Source organism: Rhinolophus ferrumequinum, chromosome 6 (assembly GCF_004115265.2).
Source record: "Rhinolophus ferrumequinum isolate MPI-CBG mRhiFer1 chromosome 6, mRhiFer1_v1.p, whole genome shotgun sequence".
Lineage (NCBI taxonomy): Eukaryota > Metazoa > Chordata > Mammalia > Chiroptera > Rhinolophidae > Rhinolophus > Rhinolophus ferrumequinum.
This window is the reverse complement of record NC_046289.1, coordinates 71525842-71544184: the sequence shown is the minus strand read 5'-3', so window position 1 is coordinate 71544184 and position 18343 is coordinate 71525842. Positions and strand designations below refer to the sequence as shown.

The 18343-nt window shown below is 39.6% G+C and overlaps 1 protein-coding gene across 1 annotated transcript; it reads right to left on the bottom strand.

The window, feature by feature from the left end:
* Positions 1–1297: 1297 nt before the first annotated feature.
* Positions 1298–10371, bottom strand: PARP2 (poly(ADP-ribose) polymerase 2). The gene is made up of 16 exons (XM_033108506.1): positions 10224–10371; positions 9149–9310; positions 8768–8838; positions 8123–8173; positions 6676–6772; positions 6184–6259; positions 5476–5578; positions 4583–4745; positions 4200–4338; positions 3293–3356; positions 3078–3212; positions 2678–2805; positions 2423–2522; positions 1989–2087; positions 1626–1750; positions 1298–1507 (listed from the first exon to the last, which is right to left on the bottom strand). Exons 1-16 carry the CDS (start codon positions 10267–10269, stop codon positions 1348–1350), a joined length of 1719 nt encoding a protein of 572 aa, XP_032964397.1. The 5' UTR covers positions 10270–10371; the 3' UTR covers positions 1298–1347.
* Between the last annotated feature and the right edge of the window lie 7972 nt (positions 10372–18343).

The following is an 18343-nucleotide window of genomic DNA, read 5'->3' as shown; positions in this document are numbered from 1 at the left end:
TGATATGTTGAACCAACCTTGTATTCCTGTAATAAATCTCACTTGGTCATGGTGTGTAATCCTCTTTATAAGTTGCTGGTTTACGCTTGGAAGTATTTTATTTTTGCATCTATATTCTTCAGGCATATTGGTTTATAGTTTGCTTTTCTTGTGATATCTATCTGGTTTTGGTTTTATACTGCCTTGTAGAATGGGTTGGGGAGTATTCTCTTCCCTTCTATTTTTTAGAAAAGTGTAGTTTATTCAGTTTTAACAGTAGCATACTATTTCAGTGAGTGAGTATATTTAAGTAGTTCCTTATCTATGGATCTTTTTGCATATAACAATGCTGCAGTGACATCATCTATGTAATCATGTAAATCTATAATTTTTACAGGGTGTATACATTTTAAATTTGGATAGATATTGGCAGTTTTATCTCTAAAAAGTCATAAGCTATTGTTTCATTTACATAAACTTCATTGTTATCTAGTGAAGCGTATTGTGCGTGTGTGTATCTTTGGTTGCATGTCTTTACAAATAATCAGAAGGTCTTTGGATCCTTGGACTTTGGTACTTCTTAGATGGAGCAAGATATATCAAAACTCATTCTACTTCTCTCCTTTCCTTCCCAAGATGTATTTAGACTTAGTAATAGTCATCCAAGTGCTTTCCCAATTTTTGGACATCTGCTGAGTCCTAAGATGCTAAGTGCTGGGAGACCTGGCCTGCAGTTGGTAAATGGGGAAAAGGCAAGATTGGAAAAAAGGGACCAATTCAGCCTTTGCTGCCTCTTCTCTTCCTGTAATAACAAACCAGTTCCAGTTTGTAGAAAAATTGAATTAAATGGGAAAAAGCTAGCCTCAATTAGTATTCCTCAATGCACAGAGACTATTCTGCTGTTAAAGAACAGGATTCCACAGGATGCAATGTACAACATAGGGAATAGTCAATAGTATCACAGTAACTTTGTACAGTGACAGATGGTTACTAGATTTATTACAGTGATTACTTCGTAACATATATAAATGTTGAATAACTATGTTGTACATTTGAAACTCATATAATGTTGTATGTATGTCAACTCTAATTTAATAACAAAACAAATAAACAAACAAAAAAGCCCCAGGATCCTGAGTAACCTGCAGCTAGCAGTGAGAGACACAGAGCAATTATACTTTCTGTCATGGAAATGAAGATACACTAACATCAGAAGAAATATGTGCTTGCAGAAGTAAAGCCCAAAAAAGCCAGTAGTAGATTTGTACTATTTTTATTACATAAAATGCAAGAAAATTCAAAAGTACTACATTGACTATTTTCTTAAAGATCATTTATTTATCTTCTCTGGTTTGTTTAATATCAACATTACCACAGTTGCAGGAAATTAAATCGAACCTTTAGAAGGTATCGCATACGGACCTGGTTGGGATTATAGACAATAAATTCATTGTAGTTGAGGGTGTAACCCTCCGGATTCAGAATTCCTGTGTCATGTGCTGGTCCTAAGGGCACTGTACTCCCATTCCTGCCAAATAGAGGAAAGTGTGTCAACCACTACCTCTGGTTCAGAAATTGGAATAGAGAAAGTAGAGTCTTATCTGGCCAAAAGGAGTTTTCTGGCCATCAGGACTCTGAGTACTTACAGGGTGATGAAGCTTGCAGGATTGGGAGCCATCTTGCCCAGCCCCTTGGTGCTGTGTTTGCCCTGAAGTAATCCTTCTGCCTCTGGATTGGCCTCTAGTAGCTCATTACACTGACCTAGAGCTACCTGCAAAGCAAACGATCTTTGAACACCCACATCCTACTGAGAATTGGATGGCTCTAAAGCCAACAGAAAATCCCACCAGTACTTTCTTCCCATATTCCAGTAGAGGAATTCAATGCAATAGAAGTTGTATTTGGCTCCCCTCTCAAATTATCCCAGGTGAACCTCTTGGTTCTGTGGTCAAACTTTTCTTTGGAATAGGAACTAATAATAAACTAGGGATCACGTGTTCCTGCCTTACCTCTGATAAGAGCAGTAGTCCAATATCCTTTAGACGAGAGGCAAAGCAGTAATTGGCACTCTTGGAAGACATGTCAGCAAAGTAGATTCCTTTTCCAAACTGAAATATATACACACCAAGGTCAGCTGCTTAACCTATTGTGTTAGAAGGGCAGTTTGTACCACTGACCCTGTGTTCCTAAACACAACAGAGACCCTGTTCCATTTCCCCTCACAATTATGTTCCAGAGAAGCTAGAAGCACTGGTCAATCTCTGGTTTTTTGGGGAAAAGATGGATATATTTAGGAATTTAAATAAAGAAGGATATAATAAAAAGTGAGCTTGGAAGGGTACCACCTAATTCTAATCTAGAAAACAAGGGGGGAGGGGAAGGACTGAGAAAATGATTGCATCCTTTGCCCTGTGCCTCCTTCCAGGGTTCAATTTCTACTCACCATGTAACCTGTGATGGGAGCCTCAGAAGGGGCAATTCGAAGCCCGTGGCTCAGGATTCCCACCCAGTTACTCAGCCTGGAACCGTGCCATAGCAGCATCCTAAGGAAAAGCCATTATTATTGTATCCTCTGTTGCTCTCCTGCAAACATAGGCCATAAGCATAAAAATGCCAACAAAGCCTTCCTTCTCTGTAAATTCCATAACTGCACTGCAGGTAAGGGAATGTTTTATCAAACCCAAAGCTAAACTGAGACCTGTTTTGAAGGTCCTCTCTGAAGGCTTCTTTCTCATCCTCCTTCTCTACTTCAAAAACATCCAGCAAGGTCATGGTGTAGTCACTGTGTGTGGGAGCATGGGTAGACTGCAGGTACTGAGAAATCACCTGTGAAAAAGAATGAAAGAAATGGTCGATGTGGACTCTTTATAAAAGACCAGGCTGAACTGAAGAACTTCAGGGCCTCTGATATACACTGGCAGACCTCTCTGCTCCCAAATGGTCTCATAAGGCAGTTCGAAAGAGCTTTACCTTCCCAAATTCCTAGTAAAGAGAAATTCTGCCCCATATGAAAGTTTGCTCTTAAATCGAAGTAGCCAGAAAATGTGTGTGGGGGGGTGGGTCTTAAAAGTATGAAAATAAGTGGTCATTTTTCTTACTTTGAACTCATAACTTTCATGGTCTAAAGGGCTCAAGGCACAATGTAGTTTTCTATAGTGTTGGTCCAGTGGGTGTTCTGGGCTTTGCAGCTCTGTCTTCACCAACTTAATGGCAATTTCGATGTCTCCCAAAGCCTGACAAGATGAGATATAGAATCAGTGTGGGAGGAACCCAGGACAAGAGATTTAATACTTCCAATCTACACATCTCTTACCTCTAGTAGTTGTACTTTTTCTGACAGTTCTTTTTTTGTCCGGATTAATGGAGGGGTACGGAGTCTAAGGACAGAGATACAACCCATAGTAAGTCTCTGATAAGTGGCACATGACTAAAAATAACAGACTAAAGATAGGTCCTTTAGAAAAAGGTATAAGAAACTGGGGTTTTCCATTTGAGAGAGAGAGATTAAAGAGATTTTAACTTCCAAATATATAGAGATATGATATATATGCTCTGAGTAGGATAAAACAAAATACATAGTTTGATAAACTGTATAGTTTGATAAAACAAACTATATAGATTTTGACATTTGAGACTAGACTTGAAATTCATTTTCATGGGATCTTTTTTTTTTTTTTTAAATAAGATATATCACCATCAATAAGGAACAGTTGGGATATAGTTCTGTCTAGAAGCAGTAGACCACTCAAAGTTATTTCTAGGTCACAGAGCTCTATAAAGCAACAGAAAGAATAAAATAAGCGCGAGAATACAGAATCAACTGTATTTAGATAAATGTATACAGCATCAACATGTATCAAGATAAACGCATTTTATATACCTAATATCATTTGAGTTCATAGAAATGGTGTTGGTGTGGTTACAGTCACCTTAAAGAATAGGAAATAGAGGGTATTATGCCTGAAGGTGTTTTACTTTTTGGTTGGATAATAAACCCATTTTCTCTTGAGTTGGTAACTTCCACTTGGTCAGAGAATATGGTTGTAATCAGGCCAGGAGACTGCATCCCATACTTGCAAGCAGATTAATTGGCTATGTATAAATTATTTTGGCTCTATCTATTCAAGATGATCATTTCCTTAGAAATGGAAGATTAAAAAGATTACAGTTGCTGGAGTGATGCAGCAGATATGGTTGGGTAATAATTGCACAGGCCTTACCCAAAGTCATGTGGGATCCTGGTGTAGAATTCATTGCATGCTTCCATGAGAGCTCGTCCATGCTGGCCAGCCTGAATACAACCCTCAATCTTCTTAAGAGACTGGTAACCTGCCTTGATTTGCGCCACTGTCAGCTTCCCTGCAGGCCCAGCCAGAGATGAGACTCCACAACTAAGGTCCTATCCTATAAATTGTATTTATGTCCCTGCCCAACAAAGACTCACCTTTCAACTTTGAAAATAGTCCCTCCTCCCTCCACACAACCCCTCGCCACATCGCTCCTTCCTCATTAACATCAGAAAGCTTTCAATCATGATGGTGAAAAAATATCCCATTAAAGGAAACAGGAAAAAGAGAATGGGGGATAGAATGTGAAGTCCTACCAAGTGGGGCTTTCTTGGTATCATATTTCATTTCTATCATCATCTCTTCCATGGCCTGGACATTACAGATCAACTTTATCAGCTCCTGTACACGACTATCTAGCTGTGACTCTGGTTTCAAGGGGAATTTAAGAGATTCCTCTTTCTTTGTTTCCTCTTCATTCTATAGCAAAAAAAGAAAAGAAAAAGAAAAAATCATAAAATCTGTAAGGATCTATTTTAAGCTCCCTGCAAGGAGTGACTCTACAGTATCTCTGGCAGGTGAACACCAGCCTCTGCTTGAACACAGGCCCATGCCAGTATTCACCTCGTCAGAGTATTCAGTGTGACTCCACCTTCTAGTTCTGCTCTGCTTTTTCACAGTGAAACACCCAGAATAAGCCTAACAGGCCTTCCTAACACGATGTCATTAAGTATATAAAAACAGCTATTATGTCTCAGATCTTCTCATCTTGAAAAAAACGAAGATTTCTCCAGGACAGTTTTCAGCATCCTGGTTGCACTTCAGTCTGGCAAAGTTATTATTATTTTTTTTTTACTGTGGTATATAACTCAGTAAGTGAAGACAACTTTAAATGTAGTTTTATCTGACTCTTACTCCTCTCTTGATACATAACATTAAACTTCTGGAAATGGGACCTAAGATTTTTCAAGAACCTTAGTAAATAACAGACTAGAAAAGCACATTCTATCCTCATTGTACAAACCCTTCAAGGCTACCAAGATGAGTGAAAGTTACCCCTGAGGGAACTGTCATCTTTTCTTAGGTGGGAAACAGCAAGACTCAAAATACCCTGGCTTGTTGTGGTCTAGTACCTAATCTAAGCCATTCTACTGGACTTCACCTTGGTTAAGAAGAAATAGTATTTTCCCTAAACATACAGTCAGTTTACCTGAGTATTGGTGGTATAGTCCATTTGTAGGATATCATATTTTCCAGGTACCTTCTCAAACTTCCCACGATCCTCCCAATTGTTTTTTGTTTTGTCAAGGAATCTGCCGAGTCCAAGGTGGTGAGAAAGAAATAAGGGTCTACTATTATGGATGGGCTTGCAATTGTTTCCTTACAATATCTCCAAACTTTATTTCCCACAACAGAGCTCTATTACACATCAATTGGATTCTAAATTAGGACCCTGAATAAAGAGTAAAGCTCTGGAAACAAAGGTAACAACAAATGGGGAAAAAAGGACACGGGTTTCTCTAAGGCCCTGAAACACCACAAAAGTCATTGAGATTTAAGACAAAAGATCCCTATCCAATCCCTTTCTCTGACAGAAATGTTCCCAGAGACTCCAAGAAGTTCTTCATATCATAGTAAAATAATTTTTTAAACTCTAGATGGACACTCTCATCCCACTTTTCCCAAATTTCCTAAATTGTTGGTTCTGTGCTAAATATATTAAATCTTCTGTTTTTAGTCAATTTCAAGGTTCCAGGTGATATCATCACTAACTAAGGATGAAGTTTAGTGCTCTAATCACAGAATGTCATTGTGGAAATACATTAACATTTAAGCCAAATCACACTTATCATAGAATTCTTAAAGAAGATACATCCAAGAAGAAGGGTAGTTTTTGTACTCATTTCTTAGCACTCACTTCTTTTGAAAGATTTCCTTGGCCTTGCTGAGGTCCCCTGAACAAGACACCAAGTTGTGTTGCCCCATTTTCCCAACTGCAAAGTAAATGCCACACATAAGATGGTTCCCTGTCCCCTAACGCAAGAAGAGTTCTCTAATAGTAACAAGCCAGCTCTCTAAGGTCTCTGCTTAGCATCTGACCAATGGGCGCGGGGAGGAGGGGAGCAGGAGAAGATGAAAGGGCTTAGGGAACTGATCCTGCTGATTCGTCACCTGCTAACTGCCATAGTTGAGGGAGAACTGGCGGCTCATACTTTTTCCAACGGGAACTTCCTAATGAGGATGCCTCCCATTCCCCAGTTTCAAAAAGCACAATTTGACTCCGGAGCCCCTCCCAGGTTACAAAGCCTCAATTCCACCAATTTAAACCCAGAGGATCCTGTGGCCACTCACTAAGGTGCTTCTGGCATTCTGAGTGACAACTCAGAAAATCCGTGATAAAAGTCATTACCTCGGCCCCATCTCATCCAAACACTGAAGTTCCTCTGGGCATCATCTTCTAATAGCTGAATCAGATAGTACTTGTTGTTGTTGAACTGGAGATTGGTCTACGAGTGAAACAAATATGAACCAAAAGAGGTTTGTAAACAGAGGCTGCATAAACCAATGACTGACTCTTCCTTGATCAGAGGTGCCAGTAATTGCAGTAAGGAAAAGGCTAGCATGGGGCAAGAAAATCAGATTCTTGTGAGACTAAGGATTTAAGGAAGGGTTTCTATATTAAACTTTAGATTCCTAGGAATTAAAGCTGGAGCCTGGAAGCTTCCTAAAACTTTCTATTCAACCTCAAATATCCTATATTGTTTGGTTCCTTCTGTTTTTTTCCTGTCATAGCTCCCTCCATAAGTACTTCCTAAGCTATATGTGTTTTCCAGCTCCCAACAATTTTGATGCCCCAAAGGTCTGTAGCTATTGTGCTTATTTGTTTAGATAACTTACTCTTTAATAGTTCGAATTACAGCTGTGTTTTGTCAGCTGCAGCAATTTGACAATGAATTGAGCGCAGGAAAATGTCAGGAGGGGATAGAAGAAAGGGAGAAACCACTGCCACATCTGTCCCATACCTAACCTGAGCCGACTGGGAAACATTCAGATAGAATGTGACTAGTATCTTAAAAGAGGCGTACTGTGAATACTTACTCAGAGTGAGGACAGGGAGTGTATGAGAAGGAACAGCAGCTTGTGCTATAAGGTTGAGCCCTGGTTATCCAGGCACTCTTCTTGTTAAGTGTGCTGCCCCTCCCTACCCCCTACTGCTCACATTACAGACTCATAGGATGTTAGGACAAAAAGGGGCCTTCAATTGTTTTTATTTGCTCATGATATTGTAAGTGAAAGAAGCAGTAACAAAGGAATGCTAGGTAGCTATATACGATGATTCAAATATGAAGAGATATTCAGGAAATATATTAACCAGGCAAATGTATTATCTCTTTGAAACAACAAAAATAATCAAAAGGAAAAATGTTCAAAAAAAAAAAGAGAACAATTTAGCATAAAAATTTTAAACTTTAGTAAGGGCAAAAAGTATGCCATAAAGAAAATCAAAAGGCAAATGACAAATTTGGAAAACATATAAGCAATTTATATTATAGACGAAAGTCTATTCTCCATATTATATAAAGTTTCTCGAAGCCAGTAAGAAGAAGCCCAACAACCTCTTAGGAAATGTGCAAAATGATATGAACAGAGAGTTCATAGGTTCAATAAAAGAAATCTGCAGAGATCTGCTTCATATCGAGGACTCCACATCAGGTAGACTGCACTAGGGTCATGTACTTGGGAGTATGAAGCACTAGTGGCTAGTATAAGGGGCTCCAGAATTAAACTGGGCACTGAGACACTGTCATCAGTTAACAAGAAGAAATTCCCATACATAGAATGGCTCCTCCCCTTACCTGATTTAGCATGACATCATACACATCATTCCCCTCACAGTAAACGTGGGCCTGGAAAGAAAAGAAAAAATCTGACATTTATATAGTCTCAGCCTTGATGAGATCCTAAGTGAGGCTCTAAATTTTCTTATCCCTCAAGTTGTCATTCTCCAGCACTACCAATATCCATCTTTCAGGGAAAGAAATACAAAAGTACGTTCTTTCACAACTAAGATGTTATTCCTATAATGAAAACATGTTGGCTTTTGGTAATTATAGAAACAAATGATTCTAATTCAGTTAAAGGAAAGCTGCTCCAGAGAGAGCCTTTTTTATGGATTCTTCAAATTTTTTCCCCATTCATCAGTAACTCATGCCATACTAGGGCACAGTTTCTCATTTCTTCCTTGATAATGACATAATTTTCTAATTGAGAAAGAAAATGAGGTGTGGAAAGTTGATGACAACCCCAGAAGTTAGCCATGTTAAAATCACTGAGTATTGACCCCAAACCTCATCACTCCCATCTCTTAGCCTTGGAGAAAATTAATCACTAGTAATATTTTGGAGAGGATGCGTAAAATGAAAACTAGCAATATTCCGGTTGGGAATCCCAATAACAGAACACTGCTCTCTCAGAAATCAGTGGGCCAAGGAGTCTCTTACCTTCCCCACCTTGGGGGTGCACTCTGGGTCCACGGGAACTTTGCCCTTTAACAGCAAGGTCTTCACAGACTCTGAAGAAAGAAAGATTTGTACTATGGTTACTTGTATGAGAATCGTGGTTAGACAGAAACCTGTCATAATTAATTTTGCCCTTCCTAAGCAATCCTGATCTGCCCCGCCTCAATCTGTCTTAAATACATGAAACTGAAGTTTACAAGAAAGTAGATGAGTCCTGTGCTATGCCCCACAGATAGAAAGTTTATTATATCTTCAAGAAAGTAAGAGATAAGAGTTGAAAGAACAAGATATCCCCCACTCTCACTCCTCCCAGAGACCTCCTGGCTGCCTCATGTCCTCTCTGGCCTACAACATGAAGCTGACCTTTTGTATCTTCTGTTCTGTCCTTATCCACCTTCTCTCCAGTCACAGGCTCCTTTTTCACCCCCTGCCTTTGGCATCTTCTAGTTTTCTTGGCAGGAGGAGAGTCTTCTGTAGCTGTGTTGCCATTATTAACTCTTTGAGTTTCATTTGCTGCTATAGAAGCTAAGGGCAAGAAGAATGGCAGAAAAAGATGCAAAAGAAAGAATGAGTACACATTGAATACAGTCCTTCTTCGAAAAAAACACCATCTTTTTAAAGAGATGGTTTAGGATGGTTTTATAAGTTTACAAAGAAATAATAACAACTCTTGGTAACAGTCTGAATAATTGCTTCCTAAATTGCTATTCTAGCCAAATAAAATAAAATAAAATACTAAAAATCAAATGGAGCCATACGGTTCTTGTGAGTTCATAGCCCGATGCATGAATCTCACAGCCTGCTTATGGCTTCTGTTTACTTGTGTCCAAATATCTATCCTTAAACTACCTTTGGTAGTATGAGATAATGGTTACTAGAGTGCTCTGGAGTCTGTGTGGACCTTAGAGCCTAGCTCTGACTCTTTTAGCTGTAGAAGCTAGCAGTAGTTATTTCATCTCTGTACCTCAGTTCCCCCAACTGTAAAATTCGGAGGATGACAACAGTATTGAATCTGTAGGATGGCCCTATGCATTTATGAACATATTACACAAAGTAGAGACCTCATCGATTCTAAGACTTGAATTTTACTACTTCTGAACCTGGGATGCCTCTTACAATGGAAGTGAATCATATTTTAACTGGAAGCGTTTTTCCTTTCCTAGTGGTACATAAAATAACACCTTACAATTAATTTCTCCTAATTGTATGGCATTAGATATTTACAATAGTGCTGGCACTACGTTAGTTGCTATAGGTCCACAATTCTGTCATCCAGAAAGCTCTAAAAGCCGAAATATTAACAGTTTAGCACAAAAACTAGTTTGGTGGCCAGGAGCAGGTCAGGAGGTGACGGAAGGGGTAGGAGCTAGGGGGCGCCATTTCTTTTCCGACTTCCCGCCCCGCAGCATTCTACCCCTCTCCCCAACAACAAACTCACAACTTCGCATCCGGCTGCTGCTAGTCCCCCGACGCCGAGCAGCCATGAAGCCCGAATGTTGACGTAATCAATCCTTTCCCGGGACTCGCCGACCTAAAGCCAGAAGGCGGGAAAACGCAGCGCGCGTGCGTCCTAGCGAGAAGACGCCCACAGGGGCCAGGGGAGACACACCCTCTATTTGCATGTCGCTATGTGTTGTGGGAAGTCACCCTACCCTTGAAATGTCTTTAGGTACAGGAGTCTTATATAATCTGCGAGCAGCGTATTTTACGCGTAGGGCGGAGGGAAGCTCATCGGTGGGGCTACGAGCTGAGTGCTGTACGTCACTCTACCCCATGTCCCTTGGGAAGGTCTGAGACAAGGGCCAGTAGCGGCCCTAGCAGGGCCCTCCCTGAGCTTCGGGGAGGTGAGTTCCCAGAGAACGGGGCTCCGCGCGAGGGCAGACTGGGCAGGAGATGCCGTAGATCCCGCCCGCGGGCAGGGACTCGGTGGATGCCTCCTTAGCCGGAGCTTGGAAAAGACTCACGGCCAGCGAAGTGAGTTCAATGGCTGAGGTGAGGTACCCCCCGGGGGCCTCATAACCCAATTCAGACTACTCTCCCCCGTCCTCTTTTGAGGAAAAAAACATCCACAATGCTGGGACAAGTACTAAATCGTTCTACACTGTAACTGCTGCATCGGGACAGTTGTTTGCTATAGGGAAGAGGCAGAAACTGCAGAGCCCTGTCGGGAAACGAGATGCAAACTAGGAGAATGCGTATCAACTCGCAGAGAAACCTAATCATCTGGATTTTAGAAAGGTAGTGAATACTTGGTGACATTAGGTCAAGGGCTCTCAAATGTTTGGGTCGGGACAGGGAGCGCACGTAAACAGATCTCTAATTCTTCATCCTAGACTCTGAATCAACAACAGACATTTTTAACAAGAACACCAGATAATTTTGGTATTAGTGATTTTCATTATATAAATATAAATGTATATACTCATTACATCAACAAATATTTATTGGACATCCTGTTGGGTCCTTGGGATACAATAGTCTAGCCAAAATAGAGATATTTAGTTTCTTCATGGAGCTTATAGTCTAGCTGGGGACAGATATTAGCGAAGTAATCACACAACCCAAAGTAAACCAACAAATGCTATAAGAAGAAGCATATGATATGTACGAAGGGCATATCACTAAGGAATGACAGCAGTTGAGCTGTATCGGAAGAATCAGTAGATGAAGAGGGGAGACACGGAGTGGCTGGAGCAAGGAGAGCAACAGGAAGTATGGTGTGAAATGAGCTGAAGAGGCAGCCAGTGACCACAGCAAGCCATGCTTTCTTTCCAGGCCAAGGCTAGAAACTGTGCTTTATCCCAAGATGGATGTGTGTGTGTGTATGAACGACAGCTGGATTAAGGACTAACATACAAAATAAAACTTGCAAATTTTTAGGCAGAAATTACACATAAATATCTTTTAGACCTTGAGGTAGGGAACAGGATTCTTAAAAGACAAAAGTCATGAGTATAAGAGAAAATATGGATAAACTTGATTATATTAAAATTAAGAATTCTTGTTCATCAGACATATAAAGTTTAGAAAGAAGAAAACAGAATTCTCACTTTTTGCATGAGACTTGATTATGAAGAAAAATCCAGAAGAAACTATAGGATACTTTTTTCTTAATAGGAAAACTTAAAGTCCGACAGAAAATAACATGTAAGAATAAATTGCATCTTTATAAAAGAGTTTCAAACAAGTAGAAATAAAAAGTTTAGAAAAGATACCATTTATAATAACATCAAGGCATATTAAATACTTGGGATTAAATCTGACAAAATATCGGTGCCCAACAAATGTTTATTGGCTTGAATTGGATTGGTTAATCTATTCTGATTGGTTAATTATTCTGACATTTCAGTGGTAAGTCAAAGCCTGTTTCATCTGACTTAATTGTGGCACAAATAAATTAGACTGGTCTAAAAGGAATTAATTGGAGATAAGGAAACATACTAAAATGGAAAATGTATTTAAAATAGCTGATAGAGCTTTCTTTGTGTAGTAGACACTGAGCTAAGTGCTTTACATGCATAAGGTCATTTACCATAATGATAATAGCTAGAATTTATTTGATGCTTACTATATTATTTCTTACAACACGCCTACAGGGTAGGTATTATTATCCCCATTTCACATCTGTGGAAACTGATTTATAAAAATTTAAGTAACTTATTCAAGGTCACACGTGTATTAGTTTGTTAGGGCTGCCATTAGTAAGTACCACTGACTGGGTTGCTCAAACAGCAGAAATTACCTTCTCACTTACCTTTACCTGAGGACTAGGAATCGAAGATAATTGTCAGCAGGGTTGGTTTTTTCTAAGGTCTCTCTCCTTGGATTGTAGATGACTGTCTTCTTCCTGTATCTTCCCATGCATGGCTTTCCCTGTGTGTGTCTTAATCTCTTAATAAGGACACTAGTGGTATTATAGATTAGGTCCCACTTATATGACCTATTGTCCTTTAATTACTTCTTTAAAGGCCCTACCTCTAAATACAGGGGTCAAAACTTCAACATATACATTTTGTGGGGGATGAATGGGAGACACAATTCAGCGCATAACACAATTCCTAAGAGGCAGGGTCAGATACGAGTAACTCCAAATTGTATTCTTATCCACTAGGCTAATGTATTCTTCAATTTCATGACAGTAATTACCATCCCACGCACATTTCTTAAAATTTATTTTTTAGTTTTTGCTCAGTTTTTTTCTTCTCTTTAGTTAATTATTTTTTTAATGGTGGTCAGAGTGAGAATTACTGAAAATATATTTTGAAGATATGAGGTTTTTATAGTCAGATACAAAATAAACAAATATGGCAAAATATAGACAATTGTTAAATCTAGGTAATAGGCATATAGATATCCATTATATTCCTTTCTCTGCTTTTCTGTATGCTTAAAATTGTAATAACAAATTGAAAAATTTAAGGAAAAATGATAAATTGATAAATTAGTCAAAATAAGTATAACTAAAAAGAAGAGCTAACCGCAAATCAAGACTTCATATCCTAATAAGTGAACATTTTAGGTGGTATTACCGATTATAATGTGATATTCTTATGATTTATTTAAATTTCCATTTTATCTGCAATCCAGATCAACATATCATAATGACAGGAAAATGCATTAATCAAGCTAAAATACAAAGTACATAAATTCTGGGAAAGTCTACATATTTCAAAAAAGCAAATTCTATGAAAAGCAGGGATTTATGAAGCCAAGATTAAACAAATAGGCCTTTAAAATAGGAACTCTTCTTAATGACCAGTTGTTAGTCTTTGTATCACATTGGACTGAGCAACTAGCACCCATGTCCTGATAAGGATCATTTAGTTCACACATGAGATCATGCAACTTCAAGTAGCTGAAGCAATCTATAAATAGATAGGAGTTATTTTCTTTATTTGGGTTGCAAGAAGGTATAGAAATATTTTCTAGTAAAATTTCTGAAATCCTAGAATACATAAAATATAATGAGGAAAAAAAGCAGGAACAGGAGAAAAATGACAAAGAGACAGGAGGACGAAGAGAAAGGGAGAAAAGAAGAGGTAATACATTAATACAATATAGTATTTTGTCAACATAAAAAATGTCCAAATCTGTAGAGAATTTTGTGAGTTTATTTGAGCCAAACTGATGACAAATGCTGGAGACCAAGATCTCAAATGCTCTGGAAAATGGCAGCTTTGCAGCTTATTTTATACATTAGAATCAAAAGAGAAGACATAAAGAAGGTACATGAAATCCATTGGTGGTAGATTAAAGAGGCAGAATAAAGTATAGCAGAGAAATTTCTAGGATCGGATAATAGGCAAAATGGAGAAACGCATACTTCTTTTATATTAGTGGGTATAGGATAATTAATAATGAACATTTACAGCATATAGAGATGGTATGCAAGGAACAAGATAATAATGTGGGCTTCTGTTGTCTCATGCTCTGGTGGTCTTGTGCTCTGATGCCTGCAGCTGTGCCTTCGAGGGGTAGGGAAAGAAAAGTATTCTGACATTTCAAAGGTATGTTATCTTAGATGCATAAGAACAAAGGCCAGAGCTCACTTAAGGTAAAGACTCACCTTTGCTAAGGAAGATAAAGGCCTGGGATGTGACTACCTGCTATAACTTGCCCAGTTAGGAATCTGTGATCAGACCATCCTGTGTGGTTACTTTTGGTCACCTGAGCTTGTCAGGCCTGCCATGTGGCCTCCTGAGTTTGTCAGGTTTATTGCATAGGCCCTTTTTGGTTTATAATTATTGTAGAGTGGAAATGTGAGTTTACTTCTTAGCCTTGTCTTCATTATATTTGTATGTTTTTAAAACTTAAGCCATTAGAGAAAAATCTGATATTCAAAATTTGTGGTTGTAATTAAATATTAAAAAATTTTGAGTATTTATAATTTATAAAGCACATTAAAACAAGGTACTATTGCCGGAGAACGGGTTCTTGGTTACTCCGCAGGAAAGAATTCAAAGGCGCGCCGAATAAGCTGAGCAAAAGATGAATTTATTGAGAGAAAGAGGATGGGACTGCACTCTCAGAGTTGTGGGAGTGGGCAGGCTGGGAGAATAGCCACTGTGCCGAATAGGGTTGGGGCTTGGGAATTTATTATTTTAGAAAGGAGGGTGCAGAATATTCAAAATTTAGGGGTGGTGTTATAGGTGGTGTTATAGGTGTTCCTAGGTGGGTCTTTGCTGACCACTCCTTCCAGTTCAGAGGAGGGATTTTTTTCCTTATTTGGCCCTTGTCAGAACTGTCATGGTGACACAGCAGGTGGAGATTCTCCCTGCCTGCAATGCTAATAATATTATAATCAATTACAATTAACTAAAGTTCACCTTCAGGGGCAAGATGGTGTCCTGGGTCTGCTATGGGCCACCGAAAGAGTTCTGGTCAGTCTGGTAGCAGCAACTTTTCTTTAGAATGATCTCATCTCCTCCCTTCTTTGTTTTCCCTTACTTCCTCCTTCCCTTTCTCCCCCTGTTCTTTCAGACTGTGGTAACAATACCATTTCCATTGAATTACTAGCAATATTCATATTACTGTGACATCATGAATTTGTTCAATTTTTGGAAAGCAAAATAGTAGCCAAGTTTCAGGAGCTGCCCTCCTGTCTTCGCCCCTCCCCCCCCACCCCAGGAAGGGGTAAGAAGGAAGAGAAGATATAACAGCACAGGTTCTGATGGGATAAGGTGGGAAGGGTCCAGAGAAGTAGGAAGGAGTTAGCCAAAATGCTTGGCAAAAAAGGATTGTGATTAAAGCAAATGGATCTAAAATTGATCCCAGGTATCTCAAGGTCATGATCAGAGAACCTTGCTGACCTATAGGGTGCTGGAATGGCCATCTTGTACTAGTAGATCACTGCATAGGTCAGCAAGGTTCTCTGAGGGCAGGTGATCCTGCTTGGTTAGTGCTAAACATGGCCAAAAATGTCCTACTCAATGCTCCACGTTTTTAATACCCTTATAGGATTGTAGAGTCAGCGAATTTCAACATTTGTAACCCCATGGATCCTGGACCCAGATCCTTTCTTCATTCCCCTCTCCAGGAATTCATTCTAGAGCTTGGGCAGCTTTTCCTTTTTAACTCTTAAAACACATAGGGTCTGTGAATCTCTGCCTTTCTGTTTTTTTTGGTATTCCAAAGCTCTTTACTAAAATAGTTCTCCCAAAGTGATTTCAGAGAGCCCTCTACTCATCCTTCTGGGATTCCAAAATGATCCACTGGCACCTGTCATTGGAGGAGAAAATCTGCAAAGTAAATTTGGTAACGTTAAAGTAGGGAATTATGGGTAAGTGTAGGTCCATAACCACATGGAGTTTAGGAGCAAAAACTGATTTCCGTTTCTTTACTTGTATCCAGAAAGAATTGTATGACGTGTAGACAAATAGACTAGCATAAGTAAACTAAAAGCAGGTACTTACTTTTTCATCTCCTCTAATCATAAGAATGGGGAATAAGTAAGGAAGGAAGGAGAATATGAATTGAGCATGTACTGTGGACTAGTCATTATGCTATACTCTTTCATTCATATATATATATATATATATATATATATGATACAGAGGAGAAAAATTGAGTCTCAGAGAATTTAAGAAATGTATACCAGATTGTGTAGCCAGAAAGTGTTACCAGGAGTGATGTTTTTCCGTGGTTCTTGTCTTCTTGAAGGAAATAATTCAATCAAGAGACAGTGTATGCAACATAGGACAGCAGGAAGTTCATTAGTAAATTCAACTACACTCAGAGACGTGGAGTAGGCTGACCCAAGAGAGGGAAGCAAGCTGTCCTTACATTGCGTGAGGGTTTTTATTTCTATGAGTAGAATTCTCTCCCCCTCTCCCTTTCTAGTATCTTCCACCTTTTTGGCTGACATGTCCTGTCCTCCCTTCTTGTTCCCAAGGTTGTTTCCTAGGTTGTGGACCCTAGGGTGTGAGTGTGAACCCTGATGAGAAAGAGTTGACAGGAGCGAGCTTAAACAGTAACCGCTTGGCTCTGACTCCCCTGTTCAGCACCGTACCTGCAGGCTGACACTTTACATGCATCACAGGTGGGAACAGCACAGTTACCAATTGCAACGGTCATCCCCTGAACACTAACAAACACCCATCATAGATGGGAACAGAATAGTTCCCAGGAGAAGACAATTGTAATGGCAGCCCCCCTGCAAGCTGACAAGCACCCTACATGCTGCCTGGAAAAATATAAAACCCTAGCATGCCTTCTCATCAGGGCAGCCATCCCCCATAGGATTCTGCCCCGGCTAAACTCCTGCCAGTATCTCTCTCTTACCCCTCTGTCTCTCCAGCTGACCCCCCTCGGACTCTGCCCTGGCTAACCTCCATTTTGCCAGTATCCCTCTCTTACCCTGTCTCCGCAGCTCTCCTTCTCAGAGTGCCCTGGCAAAACTTCTGCCAGTTCTAAACAGAACTCTCTCTCTCCCTTTTTGACTTTCAATAAATCTTTTCTCTGGATACTCTTGTAGAGTCTCGTAAATGCTTTTACATTCTGCGAATGACCAGGGGTTAATTCTGCACCAAGATAAACCCGTCAATTTCCCGCGATTTATTTGAGACGCCCATTAAAAAGGGGGCAAAACTATAATGCATGGTTCTGGGAAGCAGGAGGTACATTCTGATAAGCAGGATGTGTCCCCTCCCTCTCTGGCATTTCTCCTTTTTCTAATGACATGTCTTCTTGGTTAAGGGACATGTGCTAGCCCACTATCTTCTCATAATTCTTTAGGAAAGCCTGCTAAGGGGGGTGGGGAGGGCTAAGCCGTAAAGTCTTGTTCTCAATATCCTGCTGAGCAGCTGTTTGTGCCCACCTTTGTTTTCAGTATCCTGCAGAGCAGGATATCTAACTCAAGTATGAGCAGCTGCAAGGGGCCTCCTAACTGGGGCTAGTTCCCCTCTTTCTGCTTATTTCTACCTTTCTACCTACCCTATCAAAAGCTTTTATACCTTTTAGACAAAGAAACAGTAAATCTGGAAAGAACTGACAAGTCAAAAGGGTTTGAGCTAGGGGTAGTAAATGGTGGTAGAAAAAGAAATTAAAAAGAAAAGGGTTAGTTTAACAAGGTTCGTTTATACAGCTAAGTTTTACTTCAAAGCCTGAGCCTTTAAACCACCCATCTTTTATCCACTAAGCCTGTTAACTTGACTATTAATTGCTCTGAAAGTGAGTTCTAACTTGAACAGATCTAGATTGTTTATAATGAAACCTTGCATAAACTACCATGCATTAATTAACCATGTTGAGGTTACAAAGGAGAGGAAATTATCCTACAGGAATGAAAATTGTTTGCCGTAGGCCCATCTAAATAAGAATGTGTATAAACAGCCTGAATTAGCTTGTTTGCTTGTGTTAAGTACATTAACTTAAAAGGAAGCTTGGTTTAAAAAGTTCAGCCTAAAACTGCAGGTAGCATCACTGGTTCATAAAGAGATAAGGTGAAGGAGAAGGTTGTGTCATATCAGCACCTTTTAAGGTAAAGAAGGAGGGGATCTGCCTTTAACTCATTAGCCAATCAGACTCTGAGGCCACTTCTTAAAACCACTTCCTGTCTCT